The sequence below is a fragment of the Eleutherodactylus coqui genome, chromosome 3, assembly GCF_035609145.1.
Source record: "Eleutherodactylus coqui strain aEleCoq1 chromosome 3, aEleCoq1.hap1, whole genome shotgun sequence".
Taxonomy (NCBI): Eukaryota; Metazoa; Chordata; class Amphibia; order Anura; family Eleutherodactylidae; genus Eleutherodactylus; species Eleutherodactylus coqui.
This window is the reverse complement of record NC_089839.1, coordinates 272,869,830-272,890,345: the sequence shown is the minus strand read 5'-3', so window position 1 is coordinate 272,890,345 and position 20,516 is coordinate 272,869,830. Positions and strand designations below refer to the sequence as shown.

The window sequence follows — 20,516 nt, the reverse complement described above, 5'->3', positions numbered from 1 at the left end:
GGCAACCGAAATGCATACGGAAAATACAGGAATGTGAACGAACCCATTGAAAGGACGCCAATCTTTTTTAAAAATGTATTTAATAACACTTCCTGCTCTTCGCATATGTACTTAAAATCCTGGAAACACCTTTAACAGTGGGTGTTCCCTATTCAGGACCCCCATCTGCTAGGCAAAGTGGCTACAGGAATGTAAATACTGCTATCCCATGAGTTTTGGCATGTAAGTCTATATACATGTATACAGATAGGCTCTAGCTATATATGGGGTATATTCGTTTATTGTGGTTATTATATACATGTACAGTATACATATGTATTAGAGTATACTGTACAAGTATATAATACCCACAATAAAGGAATATACCCCATATATAGCTAGATCTAATCTGTATACATGTATATACACTTACATGCCAAACCTCATGTGGGACTATTACTGTATATACATTTGGCATATAACTCGATATGAGGTACATTCCTGGACTGCAGCGATATCACATGAAAAAAACGTGCAAGAAAAATGCCAGTGTGCAGGAGCCCTTAGGTTGTGCTGGCTGGGATCTGTTGTGCTACATAGGGTTCTAGCAGCACAGCCCTACAGGTGTGGAATGGTTGAGTTGGCTGGGTTTGGTGTTCTCCTGCTAGCCAATCACCACCGGTCTGGTTGCAGATAAATATCCTCCCTCTACAAGAGGAAGCTGGTATCCCTTCACTCTAGGGTTTGTCGGTCCTGCATGCCTGTACATGTGTTATGTGCTAAACAGGGGCTTGTCCAGGGTTTGTGCAGGTGGCCAGACATTAGGCGTGGACAGGCCTGTTCTGTGTATATGGTGTGAACAGCGTCATGTTCTGTATGTCTGTGCTGGTGGCTAGACATGAGGAGTGAACCATGCTGTTCTATGTGCTTGCTCTGTCTTGCATACTAGCCCAGGTGTGTTTGGTGTCTTGTGGGTTCATGTCTGTTCTTACGTTTATTTTATGACAGTTTGTTGCTGCTGAGTCATTTACCATTTCTGGGTTAGGGTTGCCCTTAGGGTCCTCTGGTACATGCTGTCTTGCTAGTGTAGGGACCCGCAAGACAACGAGGAGCCTTGATCGTGGCTTGTGGGCTTAAGTATTTTGGCCAATATATGAACCAATACCTCGTACTTTTATAGCTTTAACATCTGCTTATGTGTACAAGTATGCAAGGTGAGTGTTTTGGTCATTTGTCAGTCCCTATGTTATGTCTGTCCATCAGTCCAGTCCGCAGTTCTGTCATGTTTGTGTCTTCTGCCAGTACGTCCAGTCTGAGTCTGATCCTGTCACTGCTCCTGGTGGTCCCTAACCCCTTGGTTAACCGATTCTGGGTCACATTCGTGTGGGCCCGGTGTTTACTTGCCCTCATGAACGTAACAACTGCGTAAGGAACATCTACTCAATAACGGGTTGGACCTTTTTGGGTAACCACGGCTTTCAGATATTAGGGAACAGATTCTACAGGTGGCAAACATCCTCCATACTCCACTTGGCCCATTAAGCTGTGCCATCAGATGGTGCACATTTTGTGGATAAGTGGAAGCAGATCTCACAGCCCTTTCTAGCATATCCCAAACATGTTCAATGGGGTTACAGTCTGTTGAGTTTGGGGGCTAAGGAAGTGTGGAGAATTCATTGTAGTGTTCCTCCAACGACTCCACAGTGATCTGAGCTCGATGACACGGAGCGCTGTCCTGCTGTGGTCAGAGTTGACTACCTGTAGATATCAGTGCAGATGGTCAGCTAACAGGTTCCAATGGCACTCCCCACGCAAGGATTGTGATATGATGACCAACGGTCTTAGACCATAGCAAAAAAATGCCCACAAGACTATGAGATCACCACTACTGGCCATTTGAACCCCAAGACTATACACATGGGATATGGCTTCATTCTGCTTATGCCAGATGCGGACTTGGCCATCCGTATGACTCGGCAGGAAAGAGGACTTGTTAGTCCTGATGACCTTCCACCATGTGTCCAAGGTCCACTGATGTCTTTCCTAGGCCCATGTGAGGCGTTTCTGGAAATGTTACGGGGTCATCAGAGGTGTGTGTGTGTGTGTGTGTATATATATATATATATATATATATATATATATACTGTATATATAACACACACAGCTTTTATATCACGGGAGGCGCAGACACAATGACTTGGCTCGATTCTACTACTATATAATGCAGTCCCCATCCCATACAATGATCACGGGTGACAGTGGCCTCATGTATGTATAGTGTCACCACACGGGTGATAGCGGCCTCACGAATGTATAGTGTCACCACACAGGTGATAGCGGCCTCATATATGTATAGTGTCACCACACAGGTGATAGTGGCCTCATGTATGTATAGTGTCACCACACAGGTGACAACGGCCTCATATATGTATAGTGTCACCACACAGGTGACAACGGCCTCATGTATGTATAGTGTCACCACACAGGTGATAGCGGCCTCATGTATGTATAGTGTCACCACACGGGTGATGGCGGCCTCATGTATGTATAGTGTCACCACACAGGTGATGGCGGCCTCATGTATGTATAGTGTCACCACACGGGTGATGGCGGCCTCATGTATGTATAGTGTCACCACACAGGTGATGGTGGCCTCATGTATGTATAGTGTCACCACACAGGTGATAGCGGCCTCATGTATGTATAGTGTCACCACACAGGTGATAGCGGCCTCATGTATGTATAGTGTCACCACACAGGCGATGGCGGCCTCATGTATGTATAGTGTCACCACACAGGTGATAGCGGCCTCATGTATGTATAGTGTCACCACACAGGTGATAGCGGCCTCATGTATGTATAGTGTCACCACACAGGCGATGGCGGCCTCATGTATGTATAGTGTCACCACACAGGTGACAACGGCCTCATATATGTATAGTGTCACCACACAGGTGATAGCGGCCTCATGTATGTATAGTGTCACCACACAGGTGATAGCGGCCTCATGTATGTATAGTGTCACCACACGGGTGATGGCGGCCTCATGTATGTATAGTGTCACCACACAGGTGATGGCGGCCTCATGTATGTATAGTGTCACCACACGGGTGATGGCGGCCTCATGTATGTATAGTGTCACCACACAGGTGATGGTGGCCTCATGTATGTATAGTGTCACCACACAGGTGATAGCGGCCTCATGTATGTATAGTGTCACCACACAGGTGATAGCGGCCTCATGTATGTATAGTGTCACCACACAGGCGATGGCGGCCTCATGTATGTATAGTGTCACCACACAGGTGACAACGGCCTCATATATGTATAGTGTCACCACACAGGTGATAGCGGCCTCATGTATGTATAGTGTCACCACACAGGTGATAGCGGCCTCATGTATGTATAGTGTCACCACACAGGTGATAGCGGCCTCATGTATGTATAGTGTCACCACACAGGCGATGGCGGCCTCATACATGTATAGTGTCACCACACAGGTGATGGCGGCCTCATGTATGTATAGTGTCACCACACAGGTGATGGCGGCCTCATACATGTATAGTGTCACCACACAGGTGATGGTGGCCTCATGTATGTATAGTGTCACCACACAGGTGATGGCGGCCTCATGTATGTATAGTGTCACCACACAGGTGATGGCGGCCTCATGTATGTATAGTGTCACCACACAGGTGATGGCGGCCTCATGTATGTATAGTGTCACCACACAGGTGATAGCGGCCTCATGTATGTATAGTGGCCTCTCATGTATGTATAGTGGCCTCTCATGTATGTATAGTGGCCTCTCATGCAATGATGTCCTCCTCTCAGGTAACATCATCTAGTCTCTGTGCCCGCACCGCCCTGCACTGCTCCCGGCCCCGGCGTGTGGTATCCCCGTTGTGTCCCGTCCTCGGTAACCCCGGTGTCCCGCTCCGAGCCGCCCTCATCCGGCGCACAGGCCGCTCACTCTCCCGGCCGCCCCGTGATGAGGACGGAGGCTGGAAGTGACGACATCCGGGGCGGCCCGTGTGTCTCCAGCGGGTGTGAGGAGAGCAGCGGGGAGAGCCGGAGAGAGGAGCCGCGGCCGCCATCATGTCTATGGAGGACCCATTCTTCGTGGTGAAGGGGTGAGCGCTGCGGCCTGTGTGCCGCCATGGCGGGGGGCGAGGAGGGCACTGTGTGTGTGAGGAGCCGCGGAGCCCCCCCGGGCCGCCATCATTATCCCCGGTGGCCCCCCAGCCGCTTGTTATACAGTGGTCTACAGTAAACAATATTGCGCGTTGACCTTTGGCCCCGTCTACATTGGACGCCGCGTAAAAAAAAGTGCGTTTAGACGGAACATCGTGCAAACAAACCGCCAGATCGTTCGAACTTGAACAATAAACGCTGTGTGTAACCACGGCAACAGTGAGCAATAATTCATCTCAAGCAAGAAAGCATCGTTCGGGGTAAACGGCGATCGTTCAGTCGTTCTCATTCGTCGTTACGGTGAACGCAAGCGATTTATCTGCCTCTAACTTTACTATCGTTCGCCTGTGCAAGAGAAAAAGCGTTACGCGTAAAAGCACTCAGCCCCCCCATCACACATGCGTATGCGCGAGCGCCTCAGCGCAACGTTTTTCAGGTGGCTGACTCGTCTTAAGAGTTCCACATGTGTTCTTTCTCCAGCGAAATTACGCATCTCCTTGCACTTTTGCGCACCCCTTGGGATTTCCATGAGGACCTTCTGGTGCGCAGAAAAGTAGAGCACGCTGCGCAAAATTAAATAAAAATGGGAATGAACCCACTGAAATCCGTAGCGCACCAGTCCGGGTTGGTATTACAGGCATGGAATTCAATGGGAGCTACGCCTGCAGTACCGACCCGGGCCACTGCGCTATGGACAGCGCTGTCTGTTTCCGTCTCTGTCCACAATGACAGTGGCCAGGTAAACAGCTGATCGTTAGGAATCCCAAGCGGTGGATTCCCACCAATCAAATGCTAATCTGAGAATAGGTAATCAATATTATTACCTATAGCTGCCCAATCATCGGGCTTTGTGAAGGTGCGGACCAACAAGTGAACGCTCGTTCGTTGGCGATCGCTTCTTTTACATGGCACAAAAAAAATCATTGTTGGTGGCACATCTTCCCATGTGAATGGGAGATGTGCCACGGACGGACAATCGTATGAATGATCGTCCATCCCCGGATCGGCCTGTATAAAGGTCTGGTAGACGAGCGCCGATCTCATTGATCAGTTTTGACTAGCAGAGCCAATGGCTTTGTATAGAAATCCTGCAGTAATAGCCGCCCATGGACATGCCATGTTATCAGATTCTCCCCCGCTCACGAGTGGAAATCAACCGCGATTTACCTCTCGTGGGGGAGAATGGCAGCGTGTCCTATTAATGGTGGAAAATCGTGTGGACGGCTTCCGTTGCAGTCAATGAAAGACATTCATCCCACGATACTTCGCAGGAAATTGCGCCGGCGCCTCACGCCCTGCACTGTGCGTGGGCGCCGGCTCACCGCGGATCCGGAGAGGTGAGTATGGGGTCTTATGATAGAACCCGGCGGGACTGAGCAGACCCCGTTTACTATAATGGGGTCTGTTTGGTTTCCGTCCGACTGGCTGAAATAACAGCGTGCTGCGCTACTGGGTTTTTTGTTTTTTTTTAGTGGAAATCAGCAACAAAGGTTCCGGAATAGAATCACTGCCGCTGATGTGAACGAGGCCGTACTGAGAATCTGCCCCATACTGTAAGCCGAGGTCCGCTCATACCAGTGAATGTGCTTACAGCGTACTGGCGGATATTCAGGATCAGCAGTTTTCTGCACACATCCCCTCTGCGGCTGCCGGTCTGGGAGGGGGCATGGAGGGACGTCTGGGAGGGGGCATGGAGGGACGTGTAGGAGCTGCCAACAGCTTGAGTTCTGAGGGATCTGGGACTGGTGGGGAGGTAACTTGTTCCTGACCCTTCCATGGTCTTCTGGCTCACAGAGCTTACTCTCCGAGGATGGAAATCCGTGCCGGTCATGTGGTGCCACACAAGTGCGCGGGATATTGCAGGACGGCCTCTTAGAACTGTACTGTAGTAAGCCATAATCCTGTGTGATCGCCACATGACCAGGACAGAGCTTCATCCTCTGAAACAACACAACGAAGGTTTCCATTCACTGACTGCAGGTAAGAGCTGAACGGTGAGGAATTGATACTTTGTATAACTTTTAGTTATATGATGAACAATCTTAATTTTCCAAAACTAAAAATGCCCTTTAATTGAATTAAAGGGGCTATCCCTTATCCTTAGGACAGGGGCTAACTTTATGATTGACGCTGCCGAGACCCTGAGCAATCCTGAGAATAGGGGTCTCATGTCCCGCTCTCTCGTCCCTGCAGGGTTGCTTCTCCAACCTGCAGTAAAGTCAGATTGAATGGAACGCTTGTCGCTGGTGCTCGTCCGTCACTCCATTCATTTCATTGGGTTGATGGAAATTGCCGGGCGCTTGTACTCGGCCATCTCCAGCAGTCCATTGAAAGTGAATGCAGCGGCACCGCACATGCCTGGCCATCACTCCAGTCAATCCTCCTCTTCATTGTGAGGGTGGGAGAAAAGGAGACCCCCGTTCTTGGGATTGGTGAAGGACTCAACAGTGAGACCCCCATCAGTCATAAAGTTATTTGCTATCCTTCAGATATGGCATAACCAATAGAGATGAGTGAGCATACTCGCTAAGGACAATTACTCGAGCGAGCATTGTCCTTAGCGAGTACCTGCCCGCTCGGAAGAAAAGATTCGGCTGCCGGTGTGGGTGACAGGTGAGTTGCAGGGGGGAGAGAGAGATCTCCCCTCCGTTCCCCCCTGCTCTCCCCCGCTGGCACCCAAATCTTTTCTTCCAAGCGGCCAGGTACTCGCTAAGGACAATGCTCGCTCATCTCTAATAACCACCTTAAATGTGTTAAACTCCATTCATTAAACAAGTGCGGTATTGGGGTGGGTGATGCACGCTTACTACAGGAAAATCAATTTTCAGTGTTTTCTTTTTTTTTTTTCTTTTTAGGGAAGTTCAAAAAGCGGTGAACACTGCACAGGGCTTATTTCAGAGGTGGACGGATCTTCTCCAGGACCCCTCCATTGCCACACGAGAAGAACTGGACTGGACTACCAATGAGTTGCGCAATAACTTAAGAAGCATTGAATGGGATCTTGAAGATCTTGATGAGACGATCAATATCCTTTAGAGTGGAGTAACATTTAGAGCTCGTTATTTAGTATTAGGACCCATTCACATCCGCGCTTGGGGGCTTTTTCCAGAGCTTCCAGCACAGATTCGGCATTACATTTCGGAAGTAGTAGAGCAGCATGCTGCGCTGTTTTGACCAGAAAACTTTCTGGCAGCATGCCGGAGGCTGGGCAGACCTTGTTTTAGTTAGTGGGGCCCGTCTGGCACCGGCGTGTGCCAGATCTGGCATTTCGGGTATTTTTGTTTGGCTCCTATGATATCAATCTCGCAGGTATGAATGAGACCTAACTTGCAGTAAAACAATGTACAGATGAACAATTATGATAAAGCAAAGTATTAATTAATCTGGGATGGTAAGTGAGAACGGGTTCGCTCGGAGTCCATGTTGCAGATCTATTACCAATGTTGGGTTCCAGTGGACTCAGTTCTAGATTACATAAAGGTTTCAGTCATGTGCAAACTCTGTTGGCTGTTTCATAGTGGACATCATACGTTATGTGAAACGGTGTTAGTCCATAGAACAACTGCGGCAGCACCGCCATGAACTTTAAGCTTTGTAGCTGAGGTCTTATTGCAGTTCCTTATTATAAACCAAATGAACTTCCACCTTTGAGCAATGAAGCGTAAGTGTAAGGTTTTTTTTGTGATTGTACGTATACAAGTATCAAGACGTAGTTGCGATGTTGTGCTAAGAACACAGCCCTCCCTCCTCCTAGTAAAGGCAGGTTTATGTATAAATTAGACCAGGTCTAAATAGTGACTCTTAAAAGTAGAATACCAAGACCGTCCCCCATCAGAATAATGGAAAGCATACAAGATGTAGTTGGAGCAGCTTTGTTTGTCAATGAGGGTGCATGAAGTTTCCTCGGTCATAAAGTTAACGCCGTAAGACTGTAGAGCGTCTGGTGATAGTCCGAGTAGGCTGGGAGGTGTAGTTGGTTCAGGTTGGTAATGTCATAAGACTGTAGAACGTCTGGTAATAGTCCGATTCGGCTGAGAGGGGTAGTTGGTTCAGGATGGTAATGCCGTAAGACAGTAGAGTGTCTGGCAATAGTCCGAGTCGGCTGGGAGGTGTAGTTGGTACAGGTTGGTAATGCCGTAAGACTGTAGAGCGTCTGGTAATAGTCCGAGTCGGCTGGGAGGTGTAGTTGGTACAGGTTGGTAATGCCGTAAGACAGTATAGAGTGTCTGGTAATAGTCCGAGTTGGCTGGGAGGTATGGTTGGTTCTGCTTGGTAATGCCGTAAGACAGTAGAGTGTCTGGTAATAGTCCGAGTCGGCTGGGAGGTGTAGTTGGTTCTGGTTGGTAATGCCGTAAGACTGTAGAGCGTCTGGTAATAGTCCAAGTCGGCTGGAAGGTATAGTTGGTTCAGGTTGGTAATGCGGTAAGACTGTAGAGCGTCTGGTAATAGTCCGAGTCGGCTGTGAGGTGTAGTTGGTTCAGGTTGGTAATGCTGTAAGACTGTAGAGCGTCTGGTAATAGTCCGAGTCGGCTGGGAGGTGTAGTTGGTTCTGGTTGGTAATGCCGTAAGACTGTAGAGCGTCTGCTAATAGTCCGAGTCGGCTGGGAGGTGTAGTTGGTTCTGGTTGGTAATGCCGTAAGACTGTAGAGCGTCTGGTAATAGTCCGAGTCGGCTGGGAGGTGTAGTTGGTTCAGGTTGGTAATGCCGTAAGACTGTAGAGCGTCTGGTAATAGTCCGAGTCGGCTGGGAGGTGTAGTTGGTTCAGGTTGGTAATGCGGTAAGACTGTAGAGCGTCTGGTAATAGTCTGAGTCAGCTGGGAGGTGTAGTTGGTTCTGGTTGGTAATGCTGTAAGACTGTAGAGCGTCTGGTAATAGTCCGAGTCGGCTGGGAGGTGTAGTTGGTTCAGGTTGGTAATGCCGTAAGACTGTACAGTGTCTGGTAATAGTCCGAATCAGCTGGGAGGTGTAGTTGGTTCTGGTTGGTAATGCCGTAAGACAGTAGAGCGTCTGGTAATAGTCCGCGTCGGCTGGGAGGTGTAGTTGGTTCAGGTTGGTAATGCGGTAAGACTGTAGAGCGTCTGGTAATAGTCTGAGTCGGCTGGGAGGTGTAGTTGGTTCTGGTTGGTAATGCCGTAAGACAGTACAGCATCTGATAATAGTCCGAGTCGGCTGGGAGGTGTAGTTGGTTCAGGTTGGTAATGCCGTAAGACAGTACAGCATCTGATAATAGTCCGAGTCGGCTGGGAGGTGTAGTTGGTTCAGGTTGGTAATGCCGTAAGACAGTACAGCGTCTGGTAATAGTCCAAGTCGGCTGGGAGGTGTAGTTGGTTCAGGTTGGTAATACCGTAAGACAGTAGAGCATCTAGTAATAGTCCGAGTCGGCTGGGAGGTGTAGTTGGTTCAGGTTGGTAATGCCATAAGACAGTACAGCATCTGATAATAGTCCGAGTCGGCTGGGAGGTGTGGTTGGTTCAGGTTGGTAATGCCGTAAGACTGTAGAGCGTCTGCTAATAGTCTGAACCGGCTGGGAGGTGTAGTTGGTTCAGGTTGGTAATATGGTAAGACTGTAGAGCGTCTGGTAATAGTCCGAGTCGGCTGGGAGGTGTAGTTGGTTGAGGTTGGTAATACCATGAAAGTCATTTATTCTTTTTACTTCAGACAAAGGTTTCCTTAACTCCAGTCACGTATTGTAGAAGCCAATCCCCGCAAGTTCAGTCTGGATCCTGCAGAGATGAGGCAGAGAAAAGCTTTTATCAGTGAAACACGGCAGTGTGTTAAGGTGGGAGCCACAAACACACATCACGAATATATTACCCCGTCTACCTGCAGCTCGCACGTCTTTTATGTTTCGTTTAACAGTTGGTGATCTAAAAAGACATCTCTACCTTTAGATTTTCTTTATCTTTGTCACTTGGGACCGAAGCGGCCTGCATATCATACACTCTAATTAACAGGCACAGCCTTTTGTCTTGCTGTATGTTTATGGGTCTCGTATAACAAATAATATTTACAGTCAGGGGAGCATAGTCCACAAATATATCCAGGTTGTCAGCGATTAGAAAAAAATGGTCTTTTTCCCTGAAACAGTGCCACTCTTATCCGTAGGCTGTATAAGGTATTGCAGCTCAGCCGTATGCATTATCCTACCAAAAATATTTGGACACCCCTATCGGTGTTATTAGCATATCATGTATCCTAAACCATGCTACATAAGATGCAGCCCCTTGGAGGTGTCAAGAAATGTATGGTTTGTGATGGGAACTGTCCGCTATTGTATATGCGGGTTATGCTGCTGCACACAACACGTCCAGCATGAAACAGAATGCATTGATTCATGTACAATGGTGCAAGGAGTGTCATTGGGCAGGTGAGCAATGGAAGAACGTTCTATGGAGTGACATATCTCTCTACTTCACATCAGATGTCCATACCTGGTGTGGAGAATGTCTGAGGACGCCTTTTGCCCGAGTGTGTTGTGCCAACAGTTAAGTATGGCGGAGGTTCTGTTATGGTCTGGGGGTATTTTATGTGTCGTGGTCTCGCTCCACTTGTTGTAGTGGTAATAACCATGACCCTTGGCATTCTAGATAGTAATGGGCTTGTCGCATATCCAATGTTGTTTTACGTTGGTTTGAGTATATGGATGTTTCCCAATTGGACTGGCCTGCACAGAGTCCCGACCTGAACCCTACCGAACATCGTTAGGACAAATTTGGAAATGTTGGGTCAAGAAATATGAACAGCATCCATCTACTTTGAGAGAACTCGACAGATGTTTGCAGGATGAATGGAGGGAAATACCAGCTGAAGTGCATCATACGTCAGTAGAAAATGTCATTTAGAGTATCCGATATTATTGGGGTCAATGGAGGCAGCACTACTTATTAACCTTTTCCAATCCACTGTCTGACGTCTGAAGACATTCTGATTGAAGGCTGTACAGCTCCGATGTTGGAAGACGTTCGCCAGGGTATTCTTACTGTATATTACTGGCCGCTCTGTTGTCGGGGGCCTCTTCTGCATGTCCCATACCGCAGTACTGGCTCTAGCCAGCAGACGGCGGCATTGTATAATGGCAGAAAGAGAAAGCCCCCTAGGAATCCCTGGATCCAAAATTGGATTGCAAAGGGTTAACATGTGGAAATAAATACTTCTGATTTGTTCTTGGGTGTCCAATTACTTTTGGTAGGGTATTGTACATGTGAATGTTTTAGAGCCGCAATACCAAACGCAGCGCAGGGACTGGAGGGGCGTTGGCCCTGGACAAAAGCTTACCCTTCTGTTCCGATCTGACAAGCCCTTTAAGGCATTAAATTAGAAGATCCCCCCCCCCAATAAAGCTGTTATAATGGACTGTAATAAAGTGTGCCGCCATGTACTGTTGAGTTATCTGACAGATGCCCTGATTTAAAGGGGTCTCGACCAGTGTGAGAGTATAAGGATCAGAGAGTTTGTTTCACAACTTTCCTGGCAGTTAGTACCAAATTTGGACTTCCGTTAAGTTCGTCTTTCAGCCACTAACGCAAACGTTTTTTTTCTCTCCCTTGTGTTGACGTACAGGAAATGAAGGATCAGATGACCACTCCATCTGTCCAAGCCCTAGCAGAAAAAAAGAACCGGCAGGTGAGAGACTGGGGCTGTTTTTCCGTCTACTGTTTATATAGTGACATGCTGGTCTCCTTGGTGAATTGGAAGAGGTCATAGCGTGGAGAGTGTAATGCATCACTTACAGCGCTCTTGGGTTACACCGTTCTCTGCGTGCGTCAAAGTGTATCCAAGTAGTGAAAATACAATACTTTACGAAAGCAAAGCGGCTTTCCTGATGTTCTAGATGGTGCATCTCCTCCGTACCGGTAGAGCCCATGTTATATAACCTATGACATATTTCACAGGATATAACCGCAGCAGTCCCTGTCGCTAGTGGATCTAAGTTGCCCATTTCACATACAGGAAGGCCTGTTTCACAGGAAGCCAATAAATCAACGGTTTGATTTTTGAACGATGGGAGGAGATCGGAGGAGCCGGAGGTGATTCTTGCCGGCATCACATGCAGACATGACTAGATTCTAACCCATTGCTCAATTGCTTCGAGGCTGCGGTGCTCACCGCTGAGCAATAATAAGCTTTAGGTAATGATGGTTCTAGCGTTTTCCAGCTTTTCCCAGTAATGGGAATCTCACACTTGAAAGAGTAATCACTGGGCTGGAGAATAAAAGACGCAGTTAGCAGTATTATGTGCCGCCTGTATTGTTAGTCATCCTGCATATTGGCCACCCACATATTTCCATCTAGTGAGACACAGGATTTGCTTTTGTGTCTAGTTTTAACAAACGATCAATAACATGATTAACGGACTTGTACGTCTTCAGACATCCCCTAAGAAACTTTTCATTCCCTTCCAATCAGAGGAAACAGAGTTTGCAAAGTTAAGATGGGCCATAATATTAGATACATGTCTGCACGTTCTAACGAACACGTGTGTGATGACTGATTTTTCGGCTGATTTCTATTCCGATACACCACCTCAGCAAAATGGGAAGAGGGGAGTAAGCTGTTGGTAGACCTTTATGGCAGTAACAGAATTGGACTCTAATATGTCAGATCATTCTTTTCCGAACTGTCGGGTAGGTAGAGACAACCCATAGATATTGAATTATCAGCCAATCCCGCCTAAATCGTCAGGTTTGGCCAACGTTCATCTATTGTGTATGGCTACCTTAATTCTCAGGCTACCCACATGTAAATCAGTCTGCCTTGTATGTCAGCTAATCGTGGCCATATTCAGACTGCTGGATGATCATGCGAACATTCTAATCTGATCATGCTGTGTAAAATGCCCTTAACTCTGTAACACACACACACAGATGTAACAGCATCACGGAAGACAGTGTACAGCAGTACTGAGCAGTGTAGATGTAATTTCAGTCGCTGTAACACAGTAAATCACTTACTATTAGCTCCAGCAGTATCTGTTTGAGTCTTTCTCCCTCCCACAGCATCTTCCTCCCCCTCACATCTTCACAGACTTCTATCGGCAGCATGAGACAGCACCACCCACCCCTCTAATTCCTGTTATCCCTCTCGATATCTGTGTTATAAGAAACGGGCATCACTTGACAACAAGCAGTGGACAATAAATTAAAAGGAAGGGAGACCCCTAGTGGCCAGCACTTTTAGAGTGATTTTCCACATAAAAAACATCCTTTTGGGTAAATAAAGTGATCTGCACTTTTGCTAGTTATCGCATTGCCACAAATTGTCTCAGAGATTAGTCGCTAATGAATGACTAATAAATACTAACTGCAGCTTGGTAACCTTTAGGCACTCTTGGGCGAAGGGACAAGACAAGGCTGGAAGTCTGAACAGGACAAGTACAAAGGGTTGGAGCAAGAGATCCAGTCGGCCAACACACAGTTTCTTGACGGACAAGTGACGCAGCAGCAGGTAAGGTGTGAGGACCGGGGCACGAGATGCCTGCCAGGAGACACATTATATGGGGATGCCAGGTTTTAAGCTGTGTTGTTGTTGAAAGAAGAGACGTCCTGAAGTGCCGCATTTTACTTCTATGATTGTTTTTGGTATTAAGTTGTTGGAATGATCCAGCAGAGATCACTTTCTCCCTATGTTAGATGATCATGGAACAACAAGATGAAGAGTTAGAGCTGGTATCTGGCAGCATTGGTGTGCTGAAGAATATGTCGCAACGCATTGGTAATGAGCTGGACGAGCAAGCAGTGTGAGTGTCCGGGATTAGGCTATCTAATCGGCGAATGCATATTCCTTTAATCCGGCATTAATTGCATCCAACAGTGTAGAATGTGTGCAGACCATTGTGTGTACAACATTATGCTGCGACTGAAGTGACCCTGCATGCCTGATGCACACTTTCATTCTTTTTGACAATGAGCGAATCACATTTCTATGTATTTGGGTCCAGCGGAGAGGCACAGCATTCACAACTGTTCGCCAGTCATTGGTGACATGAGCTGCCTATGTCTGCCTTCATCACTCCGTGCAATAGCTTTAAAGGGGTTGTCCAGTTGGGAACTAATGATGATCTTTCCTCAGGATAGGTCATCAATAGTAGATTGGCGTGGGTCTGTGGCCTAGGACTTGCGTCAATCATCTGTTCACCGGGTCTGTGGACCCATGTAGGCAGCGGATAGCCTACATGGGTCCTGAGCTAAGTTCCTACTGAAATGAATGGGAAACTTTGCCTGCAATACAAACCTGGCCACTGTAGTTACAACGGCGCTGTCTGCTTCCTGCAGAAATTGTCTCGAGCACAAGCACGCCGACCTGGTACACGGCTGATCAGCAGGCATTCTGGGTGGCAGACCCTCGCCAATCTACTATTGATGACCTATCCTGAGAATAGCCCATCAATAGTTCACAACTAGACAACCCCTTTAATAGGAATCTGTTCAGTTGTGAAGCCTTTTGTTGAGCTCCATCTGTCGGGAAGTCACAGTTTAAAGTCCTTGTGACTCATCCTTTCATCTTGGAAAAGGTACATTGACCCTTTACTGTCTGCTTCATACTGATCTGCTAAACCCAAGCAGGAAAGTGTATTTTACAATGGAGATTCCCGGCTCTGGGTTATGTTGTGAAGCCAGACTTATTGAATCCATTGCTGACATCTCAGACCAGATATAGGAGGGTTGTGTGTCAAAAGACAGCCTTGTAAGGCTACGTTCGCACTCGTGTTTTCTTCCCATCTGGCCGTTTCATCATGGAAGCAGCAAAATGGTAAAGCAACACTTCAGTTCTCCTACCCATGGAAATGCCTTGAAACTGAAGACTTCTGTTTTAGTCCCTTTTCTCAATTTTTCATCTTTATTCTGTTATTAACAAAAATTGATTTTTATTTTTGCCCCTATACTACCTGGCATAGCGCCATCCTTGTGTTTGGCTCTGTCATTAGTGTGAGTCAGTCAGAACTCTAGCTGTGGCAGTATGGTACACCGCCATGTGCATCAGTTGTATGATTGTGTACAGCAGGGCAGCTGTGGCCTCTTCGTCTGGCTAATCGGTCAGAGACGTAGGGGTAGTAGAGCTGGTGATCACACACTGATGACGGCCATCATGCTAAATACTGGAACTGCTTCCCATTTACAGCACTACCAATTTTTGTCTTTTGTCAGGGTCCTTTTAGGATTATCGTTTGAACAAGCCAATGACGTCGCTAGCTCGTTCACTCTCAGACAGCAGATACATCGTTGGCTCGCTCAAATGAGAATCGTCCAGTCTTTCATATTCCCTGTATAAGCAAATGAGAGGGACTGAATGAGCGCTGTGTAAATCTGCGATAAGTGAAGGAGCCAACGATAGTTTTTATGCGTGAATGATGAACAAAAAGTGGTTCTCATTCGGTTGTTGGCTCGTGTTGGGATGGAGTGATTATCGTTAACTTTCGTTCATTTGAATGCTAATCGTTCTACCTAAAGCCACCCTCCGAGCCTGGACAAACAAAGATGGCCGCACCATCATCTCTGACTACCTGACGCACACTGTACATTAGTATGTATCATTAGTCTAAGACACTACACCTGCTTTGATTAACCAGAGCTGCCCGTGTGAGCATCGCTGGCCAGTCAGAGCAGCATGTAGTGTCTTAATTACTAATTAGTCTTGCATGATAATATACAGTGTGCATCGGGTAATCCGAGCGCAGTTCAGTCATTTTTTTTTTTTTTTTTCCAGGAGCAGGGGTCGCTTTAAGCCAGGGTATTTTTTTTATATAGTCTGACTATCAACCAAACAATCACTCGAACTAATGATTTCCAATGATGGTCATCCCATGTAAAAGTGGGGAACGGAGCACAAAATCGTTCAGTAGTCGCCAGTCACTTCATTTCACCCCGGTGTCAATAGGCAGTCGTTCATCTGCGAACGACTGCTTGTTCACAGCGAATGGAGACGCAAGTCCGGAAAAGATCCCCAGCGCGCTCCACCTCCGTTTACTGAAGACGATCGCCCCTGTGTGAAAGCACAGAAGCAATGATAGTCCCCGGTAAAAGTACCGTCTGCTTCCAAGCTGCGCTAACCTCATACATACCCAGATGAGATGCTGTAGACATTTCCATGTACTCTTGCGTGTTTCCATGCATGTAACGCTGCTCTGCTAACATTGATCTGTTTTCTTCACTTCTGCGTAGGATGCTTGATGACTTCTCTCATGAATTAGACACGGCACAGTCTCGCATGGATAATGTTCTGAAGAAGCTGGCAAAGGTGTCTCACATGACCAGCGGTGAGTACGGATGCCATCTGCCGCAGCACTTTGACAGCGTTGAAGCATATTGGTAAAAATTAGGATGAAACTGCCAAGTGGATGTGCGGATATTCCATCAGCTCTCCGGTTTGTGTATTAGTCATTGCTGGAAATTAGAACTTGGCTGCAATATTGTGACGTTTTATTTTGAGCTTGTGAATAGCGGGTGCCCACAGCAGCTCCAGCGGTTTACCCTTCATGGCTGAGAATGCAAATGAGACGCCTGACTTATACAAATGTCTTCCTAGTTGGCAGGCGGCACTAGCTTCCATGTTACTAGGAAGATTTTAAATGTAGAACAGTGCAACGTGTAAGTCTTCTCAGTCCACAATGTTCCTTTTTGGTATTGGCCTCGGTCCTGAACATTGTAACCTTTTTGCTCATTTTTTCATCTTTTGAATACACACATATATATATATTTATTATTTTTTTATCTTACCTTTGTCTTATGTCCCAATTAGACGCGACAACAGTCGCTAAATCAACTGCACGAGCGCTGACCTCACCGCTAGGTTGTCGGTGCTTGTGCAGAGGGTTTAGAGAGGCAGATCCCCGCTGACGTCTCAATTATATGTGAAGCCCTCAGCGGGGAGCAGGTGAACCCAGCTTTCTTGCCCCTTCTCCCTCTTTCACTCACTTGCAGGGCAGTACTGTCCTTAGCAGCACCCCCTATGCTCTCAATAGGTCCATAGTAGCTGCATGGTCTGCCTTTATGATATTTACGCCCTTGTCTTCCCATTTTGGCGGCGACAGTACCAGGCCTACCGGTATGTGCTCATGTGATGGGTCATCTTTATGGATGACACAACCTCATGCCGGCATGTAAAGAGTAACACAAACTGGAGCTTGAAATTGTAAATGTAAGGGAACACTGAGAAATCCTAAAAATAAGTATATTTACATTTTAATGCATTTTCTTAATCCCCAGAAATCCTCTGTCTGTTCACAAGCAATTTATAGTTTCCTCCCACGGTGGTAAGCCTTCATAGGTTACATATGGTTCTGTATGTGATGGTATACAGGAGCTCCTCTGAGGAATGGGATTATTGCGAGTGGTTAGATGTTGTGTACAGGACTACAAGATATGCTATATGGGTGATAATAACCACGTTGTGTTTCTTCCTGTAGACCGACGGCAGTGGTGCGCCATTATTGTGCTCCTCGCGCTGCTCCTGGTGGTGCTGATCCTGTTCTTTACGCTGTGACATGAAGGCTAGTTCCTTCCACGGGACATTTCATAAAATACTTTTTTCCGGTGAACAAGGATGTGTTGACGTGTGAAGTGGCGTTGCAGTGACAAAGGGGCATTTTGCGATGTATATGACATTTCGGCTGGAAGCCATTACATCCTCTACATACTACTCAGACTTTTATGGCGCCCCCTGTATTTTGGAGCAGGTCCCACACACACAGCGCTCTACCACGAGGTTCCCTGCGGTCGCAGGATTACTGTTGCAGTGTTTTTTTTGTTGTCACATCTGCCTCATTCTCTTTCCAAGGAGCCATGCCCAAGCTTGCCTGCCAGGGGGATCTGAAGCAAAAGCAGAGACCGTAGATGACTTATGGGTGCAACGTTTTAAGGGGAAGCCTTAAAGCACATGAGAAGTGCTGGGACTGCACGGCGATCCGCTTAGTAATGAATCGGTTTATTTCTAGGACTGAGGAATAACTGACAAGGCGCTTACCCCTGTTTCTGGGGAAATCCAGCCACAAGATGTTTACAGCTGACAGCGTTGGGGTTGATCGGCTTTATTGTAAGTTTTATGTAACATTTCCAGAATCATTCTGCTACAACTGATTATACAGCCCTCTCCCCTTCGGGTACTCTTACCCCTGGCTATCCAGTGGAGTTTGCAATGCATGTCCTCGGTTGGAAGATTCTTGCTGGAACCGTTTTTGCATCCTGAGGATACTTTTTTTTTAAGATGTGGACTAGATATCGGTTGTGTGAACATTGCCAGTTTTACCCGTACGATGATTAAGGCCAGTGTGGATACTACTGAACCTGCTCTACGTGTGCCGGGCAGGTCCTTTGTGTCGTCCTGTACTTCTCAGCCCCCTTTCTCTGCATCACGGTCTTTTGTCTTGTAGCCTGCCTTGTGTCTCTTATCTTTTTGTTTTACTGAATGCGGTCTGTTCCTGTCGGTTCGTACCAGATGTGTTGTAATTAACCGTGTTCAATGGAACCAAACGGTAAATGAATTCCAAACGGCGGGCGCTGTATCGGAACGTCGGAGATACCTTATTATGTCAATACGTTTTCTGAGCGGACGTTTCTTGCAGCGGGAAGCGATTTAGTTCCAAAAGTTTAATCCGCAACAAATCCAGATTTTGGGCATTTTATAGTTTTATTTATTGTAATACTCCCCACATCGCCCGAGCCGATCGGACACTATGAACAATATTACACTACTGTTTGGTGCAAAGCGGACCTTTTAAGTAATTTTTTTAAGTAGAATTTTTGCCTTTTGCAGTCGTCATTTGCTGGTGTGACTCGCGCAGGGATGCCTATGTTAGACCCCTGAATGACGGGAGAAGTCTTACGCTACGTGTAAAGTACCTGTATACCCACGCTTCTCCATAGCACAAGCACACCTTTCCTTTTATACGGCCAGTGCTAATGCATTAAATGACTCGAAGTCGCTTAAAAAAAAAAAACACTAGCCAGCCTGGTACTATGATTGTGATGGCACTAACGAGAAGCCCACTACAGGTAAGGCGGCCTGCTGTACTGAATATTGCAGTATTTTTATATTGGTCCTCGTTATTATGTTACTCCCTGTCCTGTGGATGTGTAATAATGCTGCTTGGAATGTGAAGTGGAAACACCGCGGCTCCGGCTGGTGGATGGCGGGTACGTCGGCAGAAGACGGCAGCCACTATTCCTCTTGTATGTGACATCTGTCGACTTCCATTTCATATATTATTATTATTTTTGTATGATTTCAATCTGTGAACTTTCAGACTGCTCAAGTGGTGAAATAAAGTGTATTTCTTTTAGATACAATGTATCACTAGCGGTGTGGTTCATGCTGGCTTATTTATGAGGCGCTACTATGTATTCTGCCCCGAAGACTTTGTTACGAAGGGATGGTGTTAGTTTGCTGTATTTGTAGGTTACCGATTTGGGCCCATTTAGATGGATTTTGCGTCGGATTTTTTTTGGGAAGTGGCTGTTTTTAACTCAATGAGCGAATTCTCCTATTTAGCTGGCTATGCGCTGAAGATAGTTGTTGGCTGACATTTCTCTCTCCGACTTCCTGAGTAGATCTCCTGTAACCTCAGCCAGTAATAATGGAGTGTGAAGAGTTTTATGAAGTCCAGTCTGTCTACATTGACATGAAGCTTCATACTTGGTCCTCTGTGAAGTTGTTGGATGTCCTGCCAGAATGAACCATAATGCACCCTCTGATTACTCCCAGCCTAGGAAAGTACTTCATTTTTCAGATTCCTTCACCCGTACTTTATCCTCAAGAAAGCATGCGTGTTCTTAGCATGTTCCGGAGCAGTTGTCCACATTGTGTATGGTTGTTGAATCATGTAGCGTGGCTGGATAACGTGAGATCACCTGGTGGGATCTGATTGTTACTGAAATGATGATTACAGATGAATAGGAGCACCATCGATCAGAAAATGTAACTGACCTCATGTAAAGGCTCATGTACATGGCAGTTCCATACAGCTCTATGCACCGCCTCCATGTGGCGCTAGATTCTTCTCCAGCCAATGGCGATGATATGTCATGTGAGAACGAATCTTGGCCACACACCGGCGGGTCCAACAACGTGATTGCGGGAGTGGAGCAAGTGGTTATAAAGGACCACCAATTGACGTTAAGATCTGTGCTCGCCGTCTTGTACGAAGACCTGAAGATGCAAAAAGTTTCCTGGAAGTGGGTGCCAAGAATTCATGAAGACAACATCCTGCTCACTGGGTGGCCCTTCTTCAGGGATTTCTTCATGATGACGGCTTTGAAGTGGCTCCTCATGCTCCCTGACCTAGGCCCCAATGATTCTTAGCTTTTTACTGTGATGAAGGACTCTCTCCGTGGTCACAGATGACCTAAAGA

At 46.8% G+C, this 20,516-nt stretch overlaps 1 protein-coding gene across 1 annotated transcript; it reads left to right on the top strand.

Annotated features, from left to right (window-relative positions):
- The first annotated feature begins 3,928 nt into the window (after positions 1 to 3,928).
- On the top strand, positions 3,929 to 19,464 carry STX6 (syntaxin 6). Its single transcript, XM_066597438.1, has 8 exons — positions 3,929 to 4,112; positions 7,029 to 7,198; positions 9,858 to 9,952; positions 11,734 to 11,796; positions 13,495 to 13,617; positions 13,803 to 13,909; positions 16,332 to 16,426; positions 17,576 to 19,464. The coding sequence occupies exons 1-8, from the start codon at positions 4,078 to 4,080 to the stop codon at positions 17,650 to 17,652; spliced, it is 765 nt and encodes a 254-aa protein (XP_066453535.1). The 5' UTR covers positions 3,929 to 4,077; the 3' UTR covers positions 17,653 to 19,464.
- The last annotated feature ends 1,052 nt before the right edge of the window (positions 19,465 to 20,516 follow it).